Source organism: Pipistrellus hanaki, assembly GCF_964339955.1.
Source record: "Pipistrellus hanaki genome assembly, chromosome: 18".
In the NCBI taxonomy this organism is placed as follows: Eukaryota; Metazoa; Chordata; class Mammalia; order Chiroptera; family Vespertilionidae; genus Pipistrellus; species Pipistrellus hanaki.
The window spans coordinates 26,161,965-26,186,789 of record NC_140520.1 but is presented as its reverse complement, the minus strand read 5'-3'; the positions used below and the strand labels follow the sequence as shown (position 1 = coordinate 26,186,789).

The window sequence follows — 24,825 nt, the reverse complement described above, 5'->3', positions numbered from 1 at the left end:
CCGCATGAGCTTCCCAAGTAGGCAGATTCCCCAAGTGGCTTCCAAGGTGAGGTGAAGCCTCCCCTATACAGAAAAACAAACAAACAAACAAACATGTTCTTCAAACTTACTGATTCTTAGAATGCTGTCATGGCGACTTGATTGTCTGGCCGAGGGCCTTGTCTCTGTTGAAATGAAAATGGCCCCCCCCCTGCGTAAAGGTAACAGAATGAAGCCCCGTCAGCCATTTGCATGTTAGTGAGAGCTGGACCGGTCTATTGAGAGGTTCAGGATGTTCAACCGTGGGGATTCGCAGATGAATTTACTCGGTCCTGCTCCCACAGTGATCCCAGTCTCCAGGGCAGGCTCAAGGTTAGGAACCTGCCAGATTCTGGAACGGATGAACAAAAGGAAACGCCCTAGGAAGTCAGTCAGGAAATTCTTCATGGGAGAAGGGGCCTCTGGGCCGGACCTTGAAGGGATGGCGGAAGGGAAGGCATGCGGAGGGCATTCCGGAGCCGCGGTGCGGAGGCGCCGTTGTCCGGTGCTTGGGGGGATGCTTTGCGTGGGGCGCAGAGGACAGACAGGGCGGTTGGCATCTGGCTGAGGACATGGGCTCTAGATCCTGGGGACAGACTCCGGCTCCACCACTTGCTAGCCGTGTGACATTGCTTTGAGCAAGTTCCCTAACTTTCCGTGCCTCTGCTTTCTCCCCTGTTGAGTGGTTAGTAACTGTAACAACCCCATCAGGTTATGGTGAGAATTCATCCCTATAACCCTCCTACCAACAATGCCTGGCACACAGTAAGGTCTAATGCACAGAAGCTTTTTATAATGGACATTTCTCTGCACCTGGAAGGCCTGGGGGAGCTGGTGGAAGTGCTTATGGAAGGGTCAGAAAATGGAGGCGCAAGACCCCAAATTAAAGTGCATTTATTTTCAAGGGTACCAATGGAAGAACATGAGTCAAGGTAAATGGTGGAGTGTTAGGAAGACACAAACTATGAGAAATGTGGTGAAAATTCTGTTCCACCAGGCCGAGGGGCTCCAAAGTGAGGCCCTGAGGCGGTGGCGTGCCTGTGATTGGTTGTGGGGACGCCCACACCTCAGGGCTGAGTGGGGAGGCTTTGTTCTCTCCTTGACCTACCCTGTAGCCGACCCTGCTGCCAACTTTCCTGGGGACAGGACCGAGGGAGAGAAAATAGGTGAGTGCAGATTTATCTTTACCCCTGACAAACAAGAGGAAGCCGGCGTCTTACTAAGCAGTGTTGTTATATGGGAAGGGCAGCACACGGAGAGTTTCAAAAGCGGTGTGGCTTGGTGTGGAGGAAGGTCCCAGGCCAGGAAGGAAGGTTCAGAACCTGGGGGAGCTCTTTGGCGGATGCTGCAAGGGCCATGGGACAGGGATTGTCTTATTGAACACCAGGAACCCTCTCACAGATAACAGCATCTCTCCTGGAGACCAAGTCACCCAAGACCTCTTGCAGCTGCTGGCTTCCCCCAGGGCATGGACACTGGGAAGCCAATGTTTTGAAGAGACTCTGGCTCCCATTTTTAGTCCTTCTGTAGTAAATGCAATTCTTTTCAACCTTTTTTTTGGCAAAGGCACACTTGTTTCATGAAAAAAATCACGAGGCACACCACCATTAGAAAATGTTAAAAAATTTAACTCTGTGCCTATATTGACTATATATAAAGTAATTCTCTTGAATAGGAATCAAATAAACACAAAGAAAGTATTTCATAATTACTTTATTATGAAATATTAAGTAAACAAAATAGTGAAAAATTATAAAATTCTTGTCTTGTCTGCACCTACGGCACACCAGGCAACATGCCGCGGAACAGCGGTTGAAAAACGCTGCTTTAGACCCTTGTGAGGGTCACAGGTTAGAACGTGACCGACCGGATTTTCAGGCTTAAAGATGAACAAACTCACTCAGCAACCCGTACATCTTCTTGAACTCTAGATTGAAAGCCTGTTAAAATGTTCCTTAAAAACCCATAAAAGGTGGACAAGAACAAGAGGTAGAGTTGGGAGCTGAGGCTGCTGGGGTGGGGACAAATATCGCAGGGTTAGGAAAACGGAGTAGAGGCGGCCCCTGAAAATATTAATCACATTCTTTCTCCGCCCCATTCCTTTGCCCCACCACCTGTCTTTTACCCGTAGGCCTGCCCTGCCTGAGAAGAAGGTGGCTGACCTCAGCACTCTGAACGAAGTGGGCTATCAGATTCGGATTTAGGCAAGCCATGCCAGCGGGCCAGAGGCCTTCTCGTGGTGCTTCTCTCTGCACTTTACCCAGCATCTTCAGGAGGAACTGCAACTATTTATTAAGAACCTGTGGGTTTTATTTTTAAGGATTCTCTTGGAAGTAGAATCTGAGTGGGTGGTAACAACGTAAAAAAAAAAAATTCACAAAGGGGCCAACCGTGAAAAGGCTGACGTCATAAACCCCACTGGGGCTGGACGGTCCCCCTCACTCCAGACGGAAAGGGTACCACGACCACTGTAGTTCTGTATGTTTCCATTTACCTGCATTTTTTTACTCGCTTTCACCATTACCCCTCACCGAGTTAAATGTTTCTGAAACCCCCCCCTCCCACTTTTGATAATAGTAAGGTAACTCAATCAGTATTAATGTTTTTTGCAGCAATAACAGAGGCAAAGATTGGTAAGTGTTTTTTTAAGCTGTCAATATTACCTCAGCATTTTGACATCAAGATATGCAAGCTTAATGGTGTTTTGTTTTGTTTTTTATATATTCTATTTGTACGGGTTCCCCAATATTTCCCAAGGGGACCCGCCACAAAGCTTGGAATTCTTTCCTGGTGCATACATGTGATGAGATTTAAGGTATAATATGCAGGTGTTTTGCTAAAAAAGCACTGAAATTCTTCTGGCAATACGGGAAACCATTTTTTAGGATCTTGGAGTCACTTCTTTCTCGAAGCATTCACTGACAGCAGCTTTTGTTCTTTCCAAACAAAACAAAAAACAGCACAGCGAGAGCTAGTCTATGTCCTGTCACTAACATTTAAACTTTGCAGACTCTACAAAAGTAGAAGCAACCACCCGGTACAGGGAAAATTTAGCAGTATGGCAATTACCTCTAATAACAGAACTCAGCAAGGTAAAGAAGCCAGACATGAAACAGCAGGTCTTCAGAAACAGATCATCTTTCTGCTCACATTTCATCTGATCCTTAAATTCTGAGCTGGGCCTTGATTCCGAAGGACTCACTGTTGTGAGAGACCTGTTCTGATGTCTTATATTAAGACCAAATGGGGTGCAATGGGATTATTTTCCAGTACCTCGCTGACATTTAGGAACTGGTATTGGAAAAATGCAATGAATTAGAGAAGCATGGAACTTTTTTTTTTTTTTTTTTTTTTTTTTTTTTGATGGAAATGTCTTCAGTTCTCACGTTACACCTGAAAGCGTAACTTGGTCCATGAAGCACAGTATGACTACCTGGCCTGCACATGGTAGTTAGTGATTTATGGCTGCAAATCATACAGCACAACTCCAACAGCATCCCAAGTCTGTATGTGATCAATACCAAGCGTACAGCTTCTATTTCATTTGTTTTATTTTCATAACCATGCCAACTCATGAGACCAAAAGTGAAGTCCATTGGTCAGCAAAAGTGTTAGTTCAGTCTCAGGGCTCCCCTCTGGCTTTCTCTGATGAGATGATTTTAGGAAGGGATTTAAAAAAAAAAAAAAAAAAAAAGGTAATAATCTGCTCATTCAGATTCTTGGCCTCTGAGAGTGACATGGAGAGCAAAGGGACTTCATTCTCTAGCCATCTGCACATGAACTCATTTTACCCTCAAAGTCAATGTTATTACTGGAAAGTATTGTTTTCTAGAAAAAGAAGGAAGTCTAATGTCTATACATAAACAGGAGCAAGTAGGTATACACCTCAATTAAAATATTGTAACATTAACAATTCTGAACTTAATCGGGTTAAGAAGAGTATTATCTGTCAGAGAGTTTAAAATGAGTTATCTTTGTATATCTTCCCAAGGCAAACCCATTTGCAATCCATGGCCAGATGCATTTAGAGTACTTAGTAAATCATTTTATTCTCATTCCGAAAACGATACTATAAATCTGAAACTTTATTATATATTAAGACTACTTGTAACATTGCAATCATTCTGAGAGCTTGGAATAGGATTTTCCAAGCATTACCTAAGTATTGTCCCCAACTAAAATACAAAAACTCCATAGCTGCACAGCCTCCTGTTTCCTACAAAAAAGAGGAAAGTAGGGATATAAACTGTTTCTACGGATAATGGATAAACCTTAAAACTGCCAATTGACTTGATGATTCAATTAAGTAACAATTTCTTCCATACTACTTGATTTTAATCATTTCCCCAAAGCAAGAGTTAGTCACAGAAATATGAAAATTCATGGAAGATGTTTTAGTTTTCATTCTATTTTTAATGCCTATGGAATGTTAATTTCTAAAAGATGTGAGAAAGAAACCAAACTTACAAAGTCTAATGCTGTAATTTAAGTCAAAACAAACAAACAAAAAATCATGATGTAATTTCTCCCCCCCTCCCCCCAAAAAAAGAATTTGATTTTGAAACTGGCTATATAATTCAAAAAGATAAAAAATGAAACAGATTATTTGAAATCTAGTTTTGAAAAAGTTATGTTAAGAGAATTGTTATGCGTAAGCCACAGTGGCAATAAATGCAAAGTTTAAATGAATGACAGGAATCTTGATTTTAGACTACATGTTGTGCTGTTTTGAGTACACTTTACTTCAAAAAGTGGTATTTAGTATTTTCTATACACTCTGAAATCATGAGCATTTCACTTTTTCTAAGTCAATTATTTCATAAGGATTTTATTAATAGATATTGGTAAATAGAACTTTGGAAATCTTAATTCAGTATTCTTACTATACCCAAGGCTTTTGTAACCTAGTTTTATGTACAACCTTGTACAGTTTTTTTGACATACAATTCAGAATCTTGTTTATTCTCTTGGACTTTGTTCTGGCCAATACATTTTTTTTTAAATCTTTAAGGAAAACTGTGATTGTTTTAGTGGGTATTTTTCTAAGTAAATGACAACTTGTATAATGTATTTTAGAGAATGTCAGATAGTGCATGTTTCAAGTTCATGTTTTTCTCATCACTTACATGTTTATACAGCATGAGACTTTAATAAAACCACCCTGGAAACTTAAGGATTGTTTTTCTTCTAAAAATGTAACATGATGTATTTATTTTTTCTTGTCCACTTACTTGTCCTAGTCAACTAGTTTCTCATTTTGTCTTCTCTCACCGTTTTCAAACTCTACATTAAACATCACTCTATTTTGGTGCATCTTAATTCACTTATATTTTAGCATCAGCCTAAGTAATAAAAGCTGGAAAGGGTGATGGAATCATTTAGAAGAGGCAACAAGCCAGCTTACACAGCTTAGTATACCTTACCAAGAAAACCTCAGACACAGCCCTAGCCAGCATGACTCAGTGGTTACAGCACCAGGCCTCGGACTGAAGGGCTATGGGTTCGATTCTGGTCAAGGACTCATACCTTGGTTGCAGGCTTGATCCCCAGCCCTAGTCAAGGAGCCTACAATCAGTGTGTTTCTCTCAATCTCTGTCTCCCCCCACTTCCACTCTCTCTCTAGTATAAATGGAAAAAATATCTTTGGGTAAGGATTAACAAAATAAACCAAAAAAAAAACAACAAAACCCTCAGACACAGATGTGCTAGTATAATACTTTATTAGGTAATTTATAGGTGCAAAGTGCAAACAACTTGATGTCTGTTTCCCCAACCCCTTACACTCTCTGGATTCTTACATTTTACTAAAGCAAAGGGTTAAAAACAGACTGTGGCTAAATTCCAAAAGAGAAAAAAAAGATATAAAGGACAAGCTTTCAAATATGCCTATTATCTTGATATCAAATCATCAACCCAAAATTTCATGACTCCACAACATCCCTTTCCATGGAAAAGTTGGGCAGTATAGCACTTGAGGCTGTGGGGAACTTAGTTTCAGCAAACAGCCAGATTTCATTGCTTTTGGCAGGTAAGCAGTACGCTCTGACGTAGTCACCAACTCTTCTAACGAAAACAAAGACAAGTGGATAATTAATTTTAGTGGAGCTTTAAAAACTTGTGAAAAAGTTACATTGACCTTTTTGACCTCCAGTCCTACAAACTAATACTTCATTCTATAAGATAAAGAAGAAAGCAATTTTATGTATTAACTCTAAAAGTGAAGCACATGAAAAGAGCCTAAAATCACAATATATTAATCAGGATATGAAAAACTGCATTTTCCACAGAGGTATTCAGGGATGTTAGTCTGTTATTAATGACCTATAGATAGATATTTGTAATTCACACAACAGAAAGCAGTAATCAATGAATTTTCATTTTTCTTTCCCAAATACTGAAAGGGGATAATTATACTATCTGATACTATTATCTGCTAATTAGGACAGATCAGAATATTCTGAAAACTGTGACTAGAAAATGTGCAAAATCCTAGAACTATAGTTAATACCATAAATAAAAAAGCCCCAAAGTGAAAAATTAAACATTTAAAAGTATTATTACAATTTTTACTAGCCAGATCCTTATAGCCCACATGCCTTTGGGATATTCATCTATTTTTATTTTATTTTATTTTATTTTATTTTATTTTATTTTATTTTATTTTAGTAATGGCAGTAGATAATACAAAAACTTTTAAAGTCCAAGACTATAAAGCAACTACTGCTTTCTAATTTAAAGTGAAGCATTACATTAAGAAAACTCACTGTAAAAACTTTTATAATTCAGTATAATTCAATATAAAATTATTCAGTGAAAATACACATAATTCTTTGATTACCATGTCTAAAAAAAGAGAACATTTTCTTTTTATGGTTTAAAATTTTTGATTCAAACACAGAGCCAAATGCAGAATTAATGATTAGATCCGCTCTTAACCACTTCATAAAAAAATGTCGGGACTATCTCACACTGCTACATCACATTAAAACACATTACAGAAGCAAAACACAAACAGAATTACTAAAGAATATTAGAACTCCAAGTCGGTATTTACACACTAGATTTTTGCTGGCTTCCTCAAATTTCTGAGGCAAAACAAAAATAATCTTATAGCTGCCACTTTGTTCCAAAGACAAGTTTCCTAATAAAATAAATGTCTACAGAATTAGTTCACTAAAATAAAATCTCTCCCTAACCCAGAGATCCTTTCTCAAAACTGGAGAGAGAAAAGAAAAAAATTGCCAGGGAAATGAAGACATAACCCCAATCTGCCTCCTTTTACAGGATGGAAAAGTGGGCTTGTGTGGTCTTCATCCCTCTAGTTATGGGACCTTTTACCCCAACAAAATGTAGATATATTACATGTCCCAGGATAGTAACAAGATGGATTAAACAATTTGTACAACTTTAAAAAGCATTATCAAGTCCCCTTAAAAACACACTGAAATGGTTGGATATTTGAAAATGACTCAATGATTTCTGAGATGAACTAATTGGGATTCAACAAACTGAAATAAATAAAGCTTTCTGGAAGGGAAATGAATTGTGGTTTGCAAGAACTCAAAGAAGACACTTGGGATTCACCGTAAAACTTGCCAAAAACATAAAATGGAATTTTTTATTAAGAGGTCTAAAGATGCACTATTTTAAAAAGTCACTGTCTATTTTACTAGAATTCAGAATAAAAATATTTACAATTATTTTACAATAAAAAGAATTTAGGTATCATTTGTCAGGAAAATATTCTTTCATTATGAAAAAAGAAAATTATTGTAAACCTGTGTCTTCGATATCAGTTCCAAGCATTTAACATAACCTCTTCAGAAACTCCACAGCACAAAAATAAACAACATGCAAACTCTTAAGAACAACTTTACAGTCTTTGAAAAAGAATATAAATTGGAAAGCAAGGTATATATATAATCAAAGAAGAGTCAGAGTTGAAGTCTGAATTTGGCCAATAAAGGCAGATGATCTGAAGAGTTGTTTTCATTTGGAAGTCCATTAACAGTCCACAAGTCTTCTTCTGTAAGAAGTGAAAGTCTAGCTAGAAGTTTCAAGCCTCCAACCAAAGCAACTTCAGTTCCTACATTAAAGAAACACACATATTTAATGAAACTGTGTCAACAGATTGTAAATTAATCATGCAAAGTCTTTTCTTTCTAAACAACAATATAGAACTTGAGACTCCTCTGGGAGTCTAAATATGAAACAGTTTTTAGAATATGATAAAAATTTTTACTAATGTAATTTGTTAAAAGAAGTTTTTGGAATATAATTACTAGTTATAGTTCTCAAATACACAGCAGTTTCATATGCTTGTTTTTTTCTATTTAAGATATTTTTTCTATTTCAAGTTCTGAAAATAATCCAGAAAAAAAATCAATGTAATAAGAATGTTAAGACTGATTTGGTATTTACAACTACATAAGAAATTTATCCATCAACCATTCTACAGTTGTGTAAAACCAGACAGGCACAGTCAAAGCTAAGGAAAAAATTTTGTAAGGTGACTGGAAAATAAATTTATAAGCATTGCCAATTGGGTAAACAGGAAGAATAAAAGTGGACATGCTCTTAAATGTTAAAATTTGAGGTGTTGGTCCATGACACACTTCCGCCACCTAGTGAACAGTTCTGGCATGATAACTACTATTACAAATCCAAAGTAAGGAGAATATTTTGTAGAGCTGATCTAGTGGGGAACAGTAAGCCATCTCTTGAATATTACTAATATCCTCAAGAGGAAGAAAAAAAAAAAACAAAAGGGGAAAAGAAAAGTAGTACAAAAAAATTGAAAATAGGGAAAATCAGAAAAGACATTTGCCAATATTATGGACTTCCAGTTTTCTAAATGGTGTTTTCTGACTTCCACTTATATGAAATTACATTTTCTTCCTACGTTAAATCCTTAGTTAATAAGTCTTGTTTTCATTGACTCATACCAGGAAATGTTTTAGCACCTTTGCTTTTTGAAAATACAGACATCTTTCCAGGAAAAAAAAAAACAGTCTAAGGTCAATATGACAAAACTGTCTATTGTTGAAAGTTTAAGCAAAGTCCTCTCCAATGAAGGCAGGATACTGCAACACAATTTAAGTACAAACATTATATGTTGCTGGCACAATAAAACAGTAAGTAACAGCCAAGAAAAGCAAAAAGGCAATATGAACTAGAACTCAGAAGGTGACTGGGCTGAAGGGTAGAGCTGAAGATATAATTCCTGGATAATTTGCTTTGAGGTGTTCCACACCTCCATCTTTTTCAGATGATTAAATGATTATTCAAATGCATTACCAATCTGTCAAATATATTACCAATTAAAAAGTAATTTTAACTTGTAAATCTAGAACTTCATCTAGATATTTCGCTAATAACTTTGCCAACTTCGGCCCTGAGGTTTAGTTACTGTGCTCTGAGCAGAACTTAAGATTCCATGCTTTCTTTACCTGGCTCCCCAGCAACATCTTTCTTTTCCCCAGAATAGAAAATATAATCCACAGTTATGGCATTTCGGGAATGACAGGTGGTCACTTCTGGAATCCCAGTGTCAGGAAAATAATGCGAATAAACAGATGATAAGCTGAAATGGTGCTGTAAATGTGAAGATAACCTAAATTAAAAAGAAAAAGTGTTTAGCATCTATCAAGTTTTTCATGATTTATAATTCCTCCTATTAAAGCACTTTTATTTAATTTCCAGACAAAGCCAGATATTAGAACAGCTTTACTTAAACAGACAATATCACAATTTGACATTTATGCAGTGATATCAAAACCCATTAAGAAGGCTATGAAGCATGCGGGTGGAAGGGAGCTCAATAGTTAACATATGCATGTGATTTATTCTATTCAGAGCCTCAACTTACTAATAAAATGTAATTTACAGGCATTCCTCATTTTACTGCACTTCACTATTGCACTTTGCAGATATTGCCTTTTTACAAATTAAAATATTTGTGGCAGTCTAATAGAGCCAACATCCTTCACCAGCACAGAATATCTTAATTTTTTAATCACTTTTAAAAAAATCAGTTTTGAGAAACCATCTTATTAACTAAAGTCAGCTAATGTACACTATTGCTTTCCAGAACTCACTTTTCAGCTGTCTCTAGGACTTCTGTTTTATCCAGCTGTGTTTGTGTCGGATCACTGTCTGCAGAACAAAGAAAACTACATATTTAATACTATCAATACATTGTTTTATTCTAGTTTGCCTTAGTACAGTCCTTTTATTCTAGGTACAATATTTAAGACATATCTAATTTAGATAGAATGCCTAGTTAAATGTTTCATCCTAAAAGCTGTATGTTTTGATTTCCAAAAGTAGCAAACATAAAATGCAAACATTTCCAAAGCAACGTGCAAATAATTCATGCAGATAATTTGTAAAGTTCAACTTTAAAAAAGGAAAGTTTATAGGTTTCTGAATAATAAATGAATAAGCAAACAAGTACATGTTTGTATAGTACATGAATATTTATTCCTGAGATGCTATCCTTTTAAAATTTTAGTTTTATGTTCAAAGGGAAAGTATTATGAAGAAGACTGCCAAAATATATTGCAAACACTTACCTGTCTTTTCTACTTTTGGTACCTGCTGTACCTCATATACACAGTTCTGTGAGATACCTAGGTTTGGGGGCCAAATTGGAATAGATAAAATTCTTTGTCCCCGTGAAGACTGTTCCTGGCCAGATACCTAAACAAAATTTCAACAGGTATCTTAAGTGAGTAGATTTTAAATAGTTTTGTACTGAAAAGTTTGTTAAATGAAAGGGAATCCAAGAATATTACTTTTTTTCATTATATTAAGTGATTATTTGTGCTTATAGAATCTTGTTCAAATACAGTTCAGAAAGCACTTATTGACATGGAAATAGCAATCTTTTCTTATACGTGTTTTTCTCTAATTTGGCCATCTAAATGATCTATCACTTTAGACTAATACTGCCCCTCCTTTTTGCTACCTGCAATATAGTTCATATTTTAGAAAATACTAAGAGAGATAAACTCTTATAAAGTTTTAAACTATCTAAAGTCAGTGGTGAAAAACTTATTTGGTTAAATATACTGAAGATCCAAGGATCAAAAGTAAGCAGCAGAGAGCACAATGGAAATAATGAGATAACTGATACTCAGCTATGGAATGAAAATATTTATCATATGCAAAGGAAATTATAAAGAAATATTAAAGTACTGTTTTGCTAACTGTCTTTATTGCTCACATCCAGCATTCCAAAGTCTATTCTGCCACCTTGTGAGTAGCTTCTTATTTATGAAGTATTCATGTTTGTCAATGTTTCTTTTTTTCTCTCTCCCATTTTGGATTTTTTTTTTTTTTAGATATATTTTATTGATTTTTTTTTTTTTACAGAGAGAAAGGGAGAGGGATAGAGAGTTAGAAACATCGATGAGAGAAACATCGATCAGCTGCCTCCTGCACACACCCTACTGGGTATGTGCCCACAACCAAGGTACATGCCCTTGACTGGAATCGAACCTGGGACCCTTCAGTCCGCAGGCCATTCTATCCATTGAGCCAAACCGGTCAGAGCCCATTTTGGATTTTTTGCAGCCTGCTAGTTCCTCAAAGCAGAATGTTGCCACAAATAGATGGAAAAGATGAAATTCAACCAAGTGGATATAAGCACTCTTAGCAGTTGTAGAAAATCAACATAAGTTGGCAAAGTGAGGGTACTGCATCATTCAAGGTCAAACAGGCTTTGATGACTATCCTCACATTACAGTGAACAGAGAGCCAAGTCCACCTCCTAGTAGTGATGAAGTAAGCACTTACCTTTCCTATGGCAAGTCCTTCATAATTCAGTTTTCCGTCCTTTATGAAACTATAGAGTGGAGAACCAGGAACAGAATTAAAGTCGCCACACATAATAACAGGGTGGAAGCTGCCATCTTTCTGATGGGCAACACTGGAAATCTCTGCCAGAAGCATTGCCAATTGGGTCAGCTTAATATCACCTCGCCTTGGGTTATACAACAGATGTGTGTTAGCTACACAGATTGCAGGAGAGTCACCACTTGGAATTTTGGGCTGCAAGAGTAACACTAATCCAACATTGTCTCTGTCCAACAGAGGAACATCAGGGCGGTAGAATTCCACTGGGTTCACTGATAAAAGTGAAAATTTGGAATGTTTGAAGCAAATGGCACAGCCATCTGGTTTCCTTCCTGTACGATTCTTGTACTCACAGTGATAACCTATTTAAAAAAAAAAAAAAATTAAAACAAGGGACTTTATACTAGAGGCCCAGTGCACAAAATTCATGCACTTGAGAGGAGGGTCCCACAGCTCAGCCTGTGCCCTCTTGCAGTCTGGGAGCTCTTGGGGAATGTCCAACTGCCAGGGAGCAGGCCTAAGTCATCAGATGGATATCCTTAGCGCTGCCTCAGAGGTGGGAGAGGCCAACGCCACTGTGCTCATCAGACATGAGCCTGGCTTTTGGCTGAGCGGCACTCCCGCTGTGGGAGCGCACTGACCACCAGGGGGCAGCTCCTGTGTTGAGTGTCTGCACCCTGATGGTCAGTGCGCATCATAGCTACTGTTCATTCCATTGATTTGCATATTAGCCTTTTATTAGTAGGAAGAATATATATACACACACAGAACTAATATTTTTGAACAATGTTTACCAAAGTGTATATTAAAAAACAGAAATGTAGGAATAAGTGTTGGAGTCAAAAAAGGTTGGGACTAGGTCTAATAGGTCTCTTTATGGGCAGACTTCAATCTTAAATATGTTAATGTGTATCATCAGGTTCTCATTTGCTTCCTAGTAAAAGTCAGTCATGACAAAGACAGCAGGGATTTGTAATAACCTACCCACCAAGTACCTCTGATCTTTTTGCCCCAACTCTTCCCTTCTTGCTCTACCACACACACACTAGTCTGCTTGTCTACCTTAGGGCACTACAACCTTAAGGCCTTTCCTTTGCTATTTTCTCAGTCTGGAATGGTTTAGGCATGGCTTGTTCATTCACCTCCTTCAAGTCTTTACTCAAATGTTACTTTCTCTGATCATCTGTTTACAATTGAAATCTGATTCATTGCACTTTCCTGCTTTTCTCCAGAAAACTATAGGAACTGTTTACACATTTATTTGATTTATTATCAGCCTTTCTCCACTAGAATCTACTGCAACAGAGCAGAGACTTGTTTTCTGTTTTGCTCACTGCTGTATCCCCACTGCCTAGAACAAATTTTGCATGATGTACAGCAAGTATTCAAAAACTATTTCCTGAATGAATGAATGCAAAGTAAGCGGCATTTGTCAAACAGATCATTTAAAAGTGTTCACTCATCAAAGAGGCTTTTAGTTTCTATCTATTAGGCACTGGTAAACATGTGTGTTATAATAATGACCTAGACAGAATGGTCCCTGATCTCATGGAGCTATGAATTCTGAGTCTAGTAGTGATGGGCAAAGCAAATCCTACAAAGGAAGCTATTAAGAGATTCTTGCACATCATTCCCTTTGAATTAAAATTACATATCAGCACAAAAGTTTTCACTTGAAATACGTCAACCTTTTCCTGGCCTTTTGAAATAGGTATTACATTTTTCAAAATTTGAGATTTTTGGCCCAAATATGCCATACTTCTTTGTTAGCAAGTTATGCTTTAACATACCAATCTTCCAAAGTAAATTTGGCTAAAATAAAAGTTATATTGTACCCAACGATTCCAAACTTGGCCTGATCTCTGTTCCATAATGATCTTCTTGAACTTCTTGCAAACAAAGTACCTTGGAAGAAAAAAGAGGGCTTGAATTAAAAAAAAAAAAAAAGAAGAAGAAGAAGAAGAGAGATAAATGCTCTGGTGCTTGCATCTCTGAACACAGGCTTTAAAATTTTAAAGCCTGATAAAAGTTGCAAAATATGTTATTTTCTTATAATTTACACGTCAATCAAATTAATGTTATGTTCCCAAATTTGACCGGTGCCCCAACCCCTGGCCTTTAATCACATGAAGCTTTCTTACTAAACAAAACTTAATATATTCTTAATTTACACATCAGAACATTTCCCCCGAATTTACACATGTATTAGTACTAAATCCTTCTTGTTCTTTCTTAAGAGGTGATTTCTTTGAAAGTCATTTTTTAGATTAATTTTTGCATCAATTATTTAAATTTAAAGTAAAAGTAAATATTTACTGAATACTTAATATGTTGCTAGACCCTATCTCAGAACTGACCAATACTTAAGATTTTTGGATCTTTTTGAAAAGTTAGATGATTATTTATACCAACAACCATCAGCAAATGACTCTTTGGAAGTCAAGTTATCTTGTTAAGAACTGTTCCATCACTATATTTAAATGTCTTTCCTTCTTACCAAACAAAAGGGAGAAAACCATTTAGTTTACAAATGAACCATTTAATCCAACTCTTTCTTGTGTGAAGAATTTAGATATTTTGTACTTACATCTGCATCATAGTGTTTAATTTCTTTCAGAATATTGGGAAACCTAAAACTCCAGTGTAATAATGGTCGCCGGCAGTGTCTATAGAGGTGTGAATTATCTTCCAATAAATTTTGTGAAAGTATATTATAGGACATCACTGAAAAGTCAAACTTGTTCTCACTGTCTTCACATATGGGGTCAACATTTTCGTCTCCTAGAATCTTCGTATTTTCTTTATTATGGCTACATATATATTCCCAATGCCGTTTTATGGTGCCTGTTAAAACATTGGACAAAATATAAAGAATTAATTTTAAAAACAGGCTATATGTTTTCTTGTATCTAAGTATTTTCTTGCCTTTTAAAAATTTTCCATAGGCAATGAACACAATGTTTTCCCATAGAAAATGGCAATATAGCACTGAATAACCAGAAGTTGTCACCAAATTGATTAAAAGGCCGTAAAATGAAATACTGACTGACCAAGAGGTACACAACAGGTTAAAAGGATCTAGCAAGGCATTCTGGAGATGAAGAGTGTGTGTTAATAAAACTCAGACTATCTAAGGGTGTGGTTTCTCACTTCTTTATGGTTAAAAAGTGAACTAGCAACTTTGTAACCATAATAATATATTTGTATGTCACAGCTGGCTTTCCAATAAGATCGTTTCACATATTTTATTCCCTATTAGTAAGATAAGATCATCCAGTGATTCCATAAAGAACACATCTCAGAATTCTGCTTTAGAACATATGAATGATGTATAATGACAATATACAGAAGCAGTACTTAGTGTCTAAAACTGAAGTGGAACGATGCAAACAAAATGAACAAAAAAACTTTTTAATGCATACCAAAGCAAAAGTTACATGTAACATAGTTACAGAATGCTGGTAAATGACAATGGCTGGCTGACGAACCTAGCATGCAGCAACCAGGAATGTGTGATGATTTATATTCTGCAAAGACATCATGTACCCTGAAAAAGTGATGAAAAGAGAATCAAAAAGCATGAGATTTTTGCAATTACAGGCAGTCCTTGATTTAGAAATGACCACCATATATATGTTTTCTCCTTGGATCTTGTCTCCCTCATCCCACCACTAAAGGGCATACTTTAACTGCCTGGAAGCCATGAAGAAAAATGGGGAACTTTCAGAGAATATATGAACTCAAATGAAGGAGAAAACAAGAAATGGGAGGAACCTGGGAGAAATAAACTAGGAGATGGACTTCCAAGCAGGACTCAATAATATAAGAAATCTCAGCCCTAGAATCTCTTCCTTTTCTTGCACAAAGGGTTTTATTTAACTGGATTATACAATACCTAACATTGCACCAATATAGTGGCTTTCAACCTCTAGAGTTTGTATGACCCTTCAGCGTTACTTTTCAGGTCATGAACACCAATCCCTGGTAATATGGGACTGGGAGTGGAGTGATGGGGTAAATACATTTATTCTGACCACACTGCTTTGAATAAACATACAGAAATGTGTTTGAATGCTAGAGTTCCATGGAAGCCAATTTGAAAACCACTGATGGAGTAAATAGTCTTTGGTCTTCATATACTTCACAACATAAATTCATACCACAAAAGCTTATATACCTTCCATGTCAGGAGGAACAAGGTGATCACAGCAGAGAAGACAGATGAATCAAAGAAAGTAAGCACTAGGCCTGATCAGGTTTTTAGGGTGCCTAATTAAAAAGTCTTAATTGTGTCACACAAATCCTTCAAATACCACTTTAAAGTGATAGGCAAGTTAGCAATGCTGTTCTCTTGATTGGAAAGTATTAGTGAAATATCGGAAGTCACAAATATGGCTTAACGAAGAGCATTTTCCTTATTCACAATACCTAGGAAGAACGGACATATAGAGAGTCAGGTTGCAATCCAAGTTTATCAGTGTGTAAATGTAATTCCCCATCCATTAAAGGGAAAATACCACCACCACAATTTTCTGAGTACCTACTATGAAGCCAACAGTATGCTGGGCACTTTGACATCTCATTTCATTGTCAACAGGCTTTGAAAGTAAGCATTACTTTGCACTAGGAAACCAAGGAGCAGAAAGTTTCAATAATTCATCCAAGTTCACACAATCGGTGGAGCAGAATGACAGCAGGGAGTGGTTCCTAAGCCCATGCTTATGTCACTTTGGCACATGGCACAGCTCCACCTGACAGCTACCAGATTTACAAGAGAAGTGTGCTGCCTCGAGGGGCGATGAATACATCAATGAAAAGCAATCTCATATCATATAGCCCTGGGTTTAGAGATTATGGATTGTTCTTAGGAAACTAATTTTAATGCCTCTAAACCTTTCATTGATTCCAACTGTGGCTAATAGATTTTCACTTCTGAGTGAAAACAGATTTTCACTACTGAGTGCTTAGAATTTCTACTTAAATGTGTAGTAGAATTGCTTCTTAAAAGAACACTAACTAAACTTCTAGCTCTGTTTTTTAGGTTAATGTCTTCCTTTGACAAAATTATGTCTGCTCTCTACACATTAACATCTACACACCCTACTTTCAATTATCTTCAGGGGCATTATCTTCATGGAAAACCATAGCTCAGTCAGGAAGACAATTCCAAGTTCTACTTATATACTTGAGGGGCAAGGTTAGGACTGGCAGCGCAGAGGGAGTCTTGTTAATTGTTTAGAGTAAAAAGAATATGAGAAAAACAGGAATAACCAACTGTTTCTTAAAGTTGAATAAAGTATTTTAAAAGATAAAACTTTTCATAGCCTCTCAAGATTAGATCAATAGACCTTAGGATGAGAAATACAGATTTTGTAAGCTAAAATCCTATTCTGTGAGAAAATATCTTTCATTTGACTATTTCTATTTAAGAAAATCCTTTTGTCTTATTTTTAAAAGTTAGCTTAAAAATGAAATTTAGTTTTATAGATCTGTGGACTTCCAATAATATTTCCACCAATTTCTAAGAAATCTAAGAACCTTTGTTTCAAAAACACTGGATTTAAAAATTATTCTTAAATTAAACTTAATGTTTTAATCTAGTCCTCCATTCTTTTCCACCTTATTCTATTTGTAGAGTCACTTTTGTTTTTATTGCCAGAAATACACAATTAATTGAAGATAAAAATAACAACTGCATTAAAAAAAAAAAAAAAAAGTCCCTTTTCCTTACAGAAAACTACTGGTCGAAAATAAAAACCAAACACCTCTAAAACCTACAGGAGGTTTTCTTGAAGATGAGGCATGAAAGTTGCAATCGGTCTATGGTTTATGTCTATTCCTGCACCAAGATACATGTCACCTTTACCTTGGTGTTTTCTTCGTTTTGATGAAGGCTCATCTCCCTCAGAGTTCATGATGGAACTAGAGAGATGAATCAAAGATGTCTGGCTCAGGTTGTCAGGTCTCCAATTCCAGTACTGAAACTGAGTTCTAGACTCAAACAAACAAGGTGGTCTCCAATTTAACGAGAAATGCCTACTACTGAAGTAGGGGTAAGGAGCACGAGAATAATGTCCAGGCCACCTCATACAACTAGAAATATGTCTGTTCCAGCAACACCTTTGCAGATTCTCCCACGGTGTAGTCCAGTCTCTGCCCAGACTCCTCTGGTGATGGGGTAACATGGGGTATCTAAAAGAAATAAATACACTCCTTGAGGCACCACTTTAGGTTCTGCTACAGTACACAAAATCCAAATTAGTTTCCTCGAGGGAAGACAAGGTCTCATATTTAAAATCTGACCTCTAAATCTGTGAAGGAAGTGGGAAAAGCAGCCATGATTTAACTATTAGAGCTGTATCTTAATACTCTCCTAAACAACTTAATACTCTCCTAAACAACTAGGGCTGGTATTCTAAACACTTAATGTAGAAGCCACCAGTTTCCAAAACAATACATACACTTCAAAAAGTCCACAGGTCAACTGGGAGCTAAATCAACCATTAAACTGGTATTCAGCTTAGCTTTCTAGCATCTAATAAAACTCAATGGACAAATAAAATCCACAGCAAGCATAGTACTACTCAAATCAAGTAAGTATTAAAGAACACATAAGCTGGCTACAATTAAAGTGAATCTTTCTTCCAACTTGGTTTGGAGTAAAAACCAAACATGTTTCTGAACATTTTTTTTTTTTTATACTAAAGTTATATCTTCCATTTATACAGCTAAAACAAAAACCTATCATAACTTCACAAAAAGATCTCTCTGACTAATCAGTAGGTGGATAATCAGTAGGTGGATAATCAATTCTCTCTCTCTCTCTCTCTCTCTCTCTCTCTCTCTCTCTCTCTCTCTCTCTCATGCTTTTCCTTGAGGGAAATGGAAAGAGTATAGAGATTACTTACTAGAATTCACCAATTTAACCCATCATCCAAAATATCCCCAAAATAGCATTACCATTATGTTGGGTAGATGTGTTGCTCTCAGACTTTATTGGGCACCATCTTCTTACTATACTATTCTGACAAAATATTAGGATTGAGGACTTCTATCGTCCCCTTCAGAATTCATTAAATGTACATTTCCAAGGTAATGTCAACAATGTCCACTTCTATTACTAAAGGAATTTCGCTTAAAGTGTATCTTCTATTTCTTGACTTTTATAGGTTATGTTCTTTTCATTTTAACATTTAATTTTTATTATATATTTATGGTGTTTATGCATTTTCAAACTGTTCTCTAAATTCAACTTAATTTAAGTCTTTAGAGGCATGAAATGGGCAGACTAACATGTTTTGTGACATTACTTGCTCAATACATTTTCCACCCTAATAAGCTACCACATTGAAGTATACTACTTGTAACTACAAAACATTCTCTATATTTGCAGTTATTTTCAGGGTAGGGCAAAAAGTAGGTTTACAATTGTACCTATGGAAAATAAATACAACAATAAATAATATAAGAATAAATTGTGTTTCGGTACTCACAACAGTAAATCTACTTTTGTGCCCACCCTGATATAGATGTTTTTTTCCTCTTTAAACGATGAGCTCCTTCAAAGCCAGAACTTCGTGAATCACTATCATTTTAATCCCAGGCTCTTCCCAAGTGCCTAGCACATTGCCTGGCACACAGCTGGTACTCAAGAAAACATGGTGGAACTGAACAGTCATCAAGTCCCAGGACTACAGGAATTAAAACCCAATCCCCATTACTGATGCAATCACGAATATCGTGCTGTGCTTCCCACGTGTGGGACACGAGCCAGCCCCATAGGGCACACCATTAATATCGAATTATTTAAGGTGCATTAAGAAAAAAGACCCAATCAGTACATCCAAGACAAGATTTCGCAGATTTAACTGCTCAGGGCTTTGCTCCCGTGGGCGGTGCTTTTTCAAGTGAGTCAATTTCAAGAAGAAAGAAAAAATCCGGTAAATAACACAGGTGTGAACGAGAATTCGGTAACCATGCTCAAGGCTGGTATACAAGGGACTCCAAGTTTGGGACACGCGAACATCAACAAACCCAGGGCGCGGGCCTCCCTCGGGGTCAGGGCGCGGGACCTATGGGGACAGGCGGCCTCCCGGGACCGTCCGCTTCCGGGCGGGGCGGCGGGGCCTGCGGGGCGCGGAGAGGCTCGGGCTGCCCAGGAGGCTGGGCAGCGGGGGGAGCGGGCCGAGTTCCAAGCCGAGCCTGGTCGGAAGGGCACCAGCCCCGCCGGCGGCCCATGCGCCCGGCGACCAGGCCCGCGTCCTCTCGGGGCCCCGGGGCCCAGCGCCCGCCGGCTGCGGGCGGGTTTACCTATCCCTAGGGCTCCCTGGGGGTCTCCGGAGGCTCCTCCCGGCAGCACCACCACCACCACCACCCGACCCTCTTCCTCCTTCTCCTCCTTCCTTCCCCTCCCACCCCGCCCGGCCCACCCCGGCCGCCCGCCCGCGCCCGCCCTCGCCCCCGCCCCCAGCCGCCCCTCCCTTCTCCCTCCGACACCCAGACCTACTGACCGGCCTCTGCCAACCACACAGCGGCCGTAGCCCCTCCTCATACAGCGCCATGCTTCCATCTCGCCCCGGGATGGCCGTCGGGGCCCTTAGGCTCCCGGCTCCACCGCAGCCTCTACGGGAGGTTTGGCGGCCAAAAGCCCCAGGGGCTCCCCATCGCCAGACACCGGCTGGCGGCCGGGCTGCAAAGCACGCTGGGAAGTTCAGCCTCGCTAGTCCCCATATTGCGCCGCGGAAGTCCCGGAATTGTGCTCCGGAAGCTCCGCGGGGCGAGTGAAGCTGGGGCAGCCATTTCTGAAGAGGGCAAACCCACCCGCCCTCCGCCTTAAAGAGACAGGAAGAGAGAAACTGGCCACCAGCTTTAAGGCCTGTGGGAGGGGATACAGGGTGTAAGAAGAGAGAAAAAAATGTTTCTTTTTCGTATTTTTATAATGTCCTCGGGAGAGTTTGGAAGGTGGACGCCCAAGGTAGGGAAATAATACCCTTTTCTGGGTTCCATTAGAACTCGGGCACCACGGATTTGGGCAATGAATTCTGCAGGAACACATCAGCTGAGTTCGCTTTGGAATGTACCTGTGAGTCGTGTCTGTTCATCTTTATCAGGTTTGGCATATGACTCGATATGATTCTTGGAAAACAATATTTAGGAGAAGAGCCCCCTCCAAGTGAAAGACAGAACTGCTCAAGAACAGAGCACCGTTTAACATGCTCTTTGGAGAGCAATAATGTCTTGGAAAGAGTTTCCCCCCCTCTTGGGTTAATAAGGAAATCAGATGCATTTGAAGAACTCCCTTTTCCTTCAGTATCACTATAGGTGATTCCCGTTATTTGTGCTAGTTATGGTCTACAAAGCTCCTGCCAACGCCGAATTAGCGAATACTGAACCATTGCTCCAAGGGGAAAACAGGGCTATTCCCCGTGAGCCATTCACTGGACACAACATGTTAGTCACCTAATCAATGCATAACCTTGTTTTATGGGTTTCGGCTTGAAGACACTTTATCTGATATATGTTTCCTATTCATTGACATCGAGTTCATGGCCATTAGCACTGTAACTCATGCCTGAGAAAAGCTTATCTACACATGCGTTTTATCCATAAGGCACCTCACAGAAGTTCTTGCACTTAAGAGCATTGGCTAGTACTTCAGCACTGCCCTTGGGGACCATTTTAAACAGAAAAATCACCAACAACAAAGCACAAAACGTGAAAAAATGTGGCACTAAATAGACTACTGTGAAGAGGATACTTGTTTATAGTGTGAGAACTGAAATGAGAAAGCAGAGCTTTGTTTCCTTTGACCTAAGTAGGGAACGTGCACTTTGGGCAACTAAATTTTTCACCACTCTACCCAGATCCATAAATGGAGATAATAGTAATTATGAAAGTGAGGATTTAATAAAGGTAGCCTTGAAGCCCTGACTGGTTTGGCTCAGTGCATAGAGCGTTAGCCTACAGACAGAAGGGTCCCCAGGTTCGATTCTGGTTGCGGACACATCCCCAGTTTGGGGGGTGGGGAGTTTGGGGATGTGCAGGAGGCAGCTGATCTATGTTTCTCTTTCATCGATGTTTCTAACTCTCTATTCCTCTCCCTTCCTCTCTGTAAAAAAATCAATAAAAAGTATATATTTTAAAAGGTAGCTGTGAAGATTCTGGTATAAGACACAGAGAGGCAGAAATGTTTTATTTTGCATCGACTTTGTATGCAAAACAAATGAATACATAAAGTTGGTTAAATAAGCCATCAGATATTGAATAGATAATACAACAGAATTGTATGCAGATCCTTTTGGAAACTCAGAGGAAACTGAAAACAAGATAAAAATGTTATAAAATAAAAAAGTAATATAGTGTAGATTCAATATATAAGGCATCTATTTAATACTTCAGGTATTTTAGACAAGAATGGGTATAATAACTTATTTGGAATTATATAATTCTTCTGTTCTTCAAGAAACCTGTACCATTGCTAATGTAAACCTTCACGTTAATGAAGTCATATAATCATATATACATGTGCCTAACATTCATACATAAATATAGAGTAAAAAATTATTTTTGCCCTTTTGCTCTTAAAGAGTAGAATTTAGCAACATGTGGACTGCAAGGAAAAGCTAAAAAATAAAGATCAAAATTCAAGTTTGAAATGTCTCTCAACACCTACACATGTTCTTATACTTCACACTCAACCTCCAAATTCTGGAAAATGTTTCTATATAACCTACTAACTCTCAGTAAAAATATCCCAGGTTGTCATGGAGACGTTGTTCTCTCCCCTGCAGAACCTTGTAGTCTGGTGCAGTGGTTTCCTAATTCCTTATGGTTGTGAAATCTTTCTTTCTCTGTGTTTCAACTTTCCAGCCTAATACTACATCTGAGCCCGCTACAGTAGCGGCAAATTAAAGATTTAATTTCTAATAAGGTAAATTTAATTAATAGTAAATCAGTCTGGAAAGCTGATGAAATCCTTTGTGGGTATATGTCCCTCAATGGTCCTTGATGAAAACATTACAGCACTCAGTCCTTGCTGGAATTTCTCGTTTATGTCTTAACCTGTATGGGCTGATTAAGTTTTTAAAATCTTGTCCAGGTTTTTAGAACAATGATGGGAAATTGGTAGTCAGGATATGAACTTCGGGTTAACCATTCTCTTTCCTTCACTCCCAAACCCTTTTTTTATTCCCATCTCTCAGGTTTGTGAGTTCCTATAGCACAGAGACTTGTGGATGTCTTGGATTTGAGCTCAATTCTGACAAATGATCCTGCTGCCTACCTTGGTCTGCTTCAGGGCTCCTAGAGTTGTCTCTCTGGGAAGGTATTCAAGAGCAAGGGCAGATCTTGGCAAGAATTCCTTGGACACGGAGGAGAATGAAGAGGCTAAGAAATAGAACAGCAGAGGAAACCAAGAGAAAGCTGCATGGAAGCAACAGCAAAACACTCTTTGTGGTTGTCTAATACCCACTTGAGGAGAGAAACCATATCTTCTGTGTGTCTACCTAATGAATAAATAAATGGCTATTTAGTGGTACCATTACCAAGTATTTTGACTTTGCTCATGCCAAAAGCATGTTCTTCACGAAGGCTAATATCAAAGTGTAAGGTATGTATCACTTTATTCTCTTTCATGAATCTTTAGTTCATAAATAGTTATTTAAACCTGGAAAGTCTCGCATCTTAGAGGTAAATTATACACACACACACACACACACACACACACACACACATATATATTTAAGGGAGTCTGAGCTATTACAATATTTTGAAAAATCTAATCAAAGTTGAGGGAAAATTTGCAACAAGGAAGCAAAGGTTTCCCAAAACCTTGAGTTTCCTTGCTTTTGGCTGTTAATACATGAGTTTAATATGGGCAAATATGTTATTTCATTTTGATCAGAAGCTCAAATCAGTAGTTATATATCAATGACTTTGGTGAAGAAGGTAAGATGAATAATTATAATTTAATATATTTAATTTTATTGGGAAGACAAACATCTTCAGAACCTTGGAGTTCAGGCATTCCACAAATACCTCTTATCTTTTACTCACTGTGGCACATGTGGAGGGTAGGAATACAAGGAAGACCAGTTCCTGCCTTTGAGGCACTCGCAGTGTAAATGGGATATCACAACCCTGTAATAGATGCTGTGGCTGAGAGGGGGAATAGAGATGTGGAGGCAGAAAGGAAGGAACATCTAATCCTCCTTGGGGGGAAAAAAGATGGGGGTTGTGAAAGAAGGCTTTGGAGAGAAATTAGTTGTTGAGAGAGCTGATTCCTGAACATTCAGGTTTTCAAAAGAAACAGAAGATGTGAGGTGCAAATTACAAAAGGGTTTAGCTGAAACACGGAGCAATGAGACTGACAGTTGACAGGACCAGACATGATGAATCCTAAAAACCATGGCAGAGAAATCATGGCAACAGGATCCACTGAAGACTTTTACAGAGGAGTAACCTGATGACATATGCTTTAAAAATGGATAATTTTAATGAGAATATGAAGGATGAATTGGATGGGGCTAGGAAGACCAGGCTCATTATTTTCTAAATTAAAAAAAACTTGTTAATTGGGTACAGCATACACACAGTAAAGTGCATAAATATTAAATGTTTAGCTTGATAAATGTTTTTATATATATGCATATATGAAATTTATGTAACCACTAACCAAATTAGGATCTTTTTCAGGATCCCAGAAGAGTCTCTCCCCTGTGCTTCCCAGGCAATACCCATTGTACCTTCCACTCCCTCACCCCACATTCTATGGAGAGCCTCTATTCTGGCTTCTATCACCGTGGATTCATTTTTCTTCAACTTTATATAAATGGAATCATGGGCTATGTAATCTTATGCCTGACTTCTTATGCTCAACATTGCGTGTGTAATTTGTCCTTGTTGATGAATGTAGCAGTTCATCCTTTTTAATTGCCATGTATATCCCAT

General features: G+C 38.1%; 2 protein-coding genes across 9 annotated transcripts in view; one reads left to right on the top strand and one right to left on the bottom strand.

Annotated features, from left to right (window-relative positions):
- The window catches only part of VASH2 (vasohibin 2), a 38,330-nt gene extending 34,414 nt beyond the window's left edge, over positions 1-3,916 (top strand). For both annotated transcript variants that reach the window (XM_084865568.1, XM_084865567.1), the window contains one exon: positions 2,150-3,916. In XM_084865568.1, coding sequence (XP_084721694.1) covers positions 2,150-2,222 — 73 coding nt within the window. In that variant the 3' untranslated portion in view covers positions 2,223-3,916. The remainder of the gene's footprint in view (positions 1-2,149) is intronic.
- Positions 3,917-5,721: 1,805 nt separating this feature from the next.
- On the bottom strand, positions 5,722-20,633 carry ANGEL2 (angel homolog 2). Of its 7 annotated transcripts, XM_084866457.1 has the most exons (10): positions 20,388-20,633; positions 17,744-18,069; positions 15,366-15,424; positions 14,465-14,721; positions 13,713-13,782; positions 11,818-12,239; positions 10,593-10,719; positions 10,116-10,173; positions 9,468-9,631; positions 5,722-8,104 (listed from the first exon to the last, which is right to left on the bottom strand). In XM_084866457.1, the coding sequence occupies exons 3-10, from the start codon at positions 15,370-15,372 to the stop codon at positions 7,953-7,955; spliced, it is 1,257 nt and encodes a 418-aa protein (XP_084722583.1). In that variant the 5' UTR covers positions 15,373-15,424; positions 17,744-18,069; positions 20,388-20,633; the 3' UTR covers positions 5,722-7,952. The 7 variants fall into 7 exon arrangements, with proteins under 7 accessions (XP_084722583.1, XP_084722579.1, XP_084722580.1 ...); XM_084866453.1 differs by lacking the exon at positions 15,366-15,424; XM_084866454.1 differs by lacking the exons at positions 15,366-15,424; positions 20,388-20,633 and adding an exon at positions 20,188-20,273.
- Positions 20,634-24,825: the final 4,192 nt, after the last annotated feature.

What these genes read in the sequence shown, in the direction of transcription:
- ANGEL2 (XM_084866453.1), bottom strand. Translation starts at nt 20,446, where the DNA reads ATGGAAGCATGGCGCTGTATGAGGAGGGGCTACGGCCGCTGTGTGGTT. An exon ending in GTCCTAGAGACAGCTGAAAA is followed by an intron (nt 9,632 to 10,115) that starts GTGAGTTCTGGA and finishes TTTTTAATTTAG; the next exon opens with GTTATCTTCACATTTACAGC. An exon ending in AGATGTTGCTGGGGAGCCAG is followed by an intron (nt 8,105 to 9,467) that starts GTAAAGAAAGCA and finishes TCTTTAATGTAG; the next exon opens with GAACTGAAGTTGCTTTGGTT.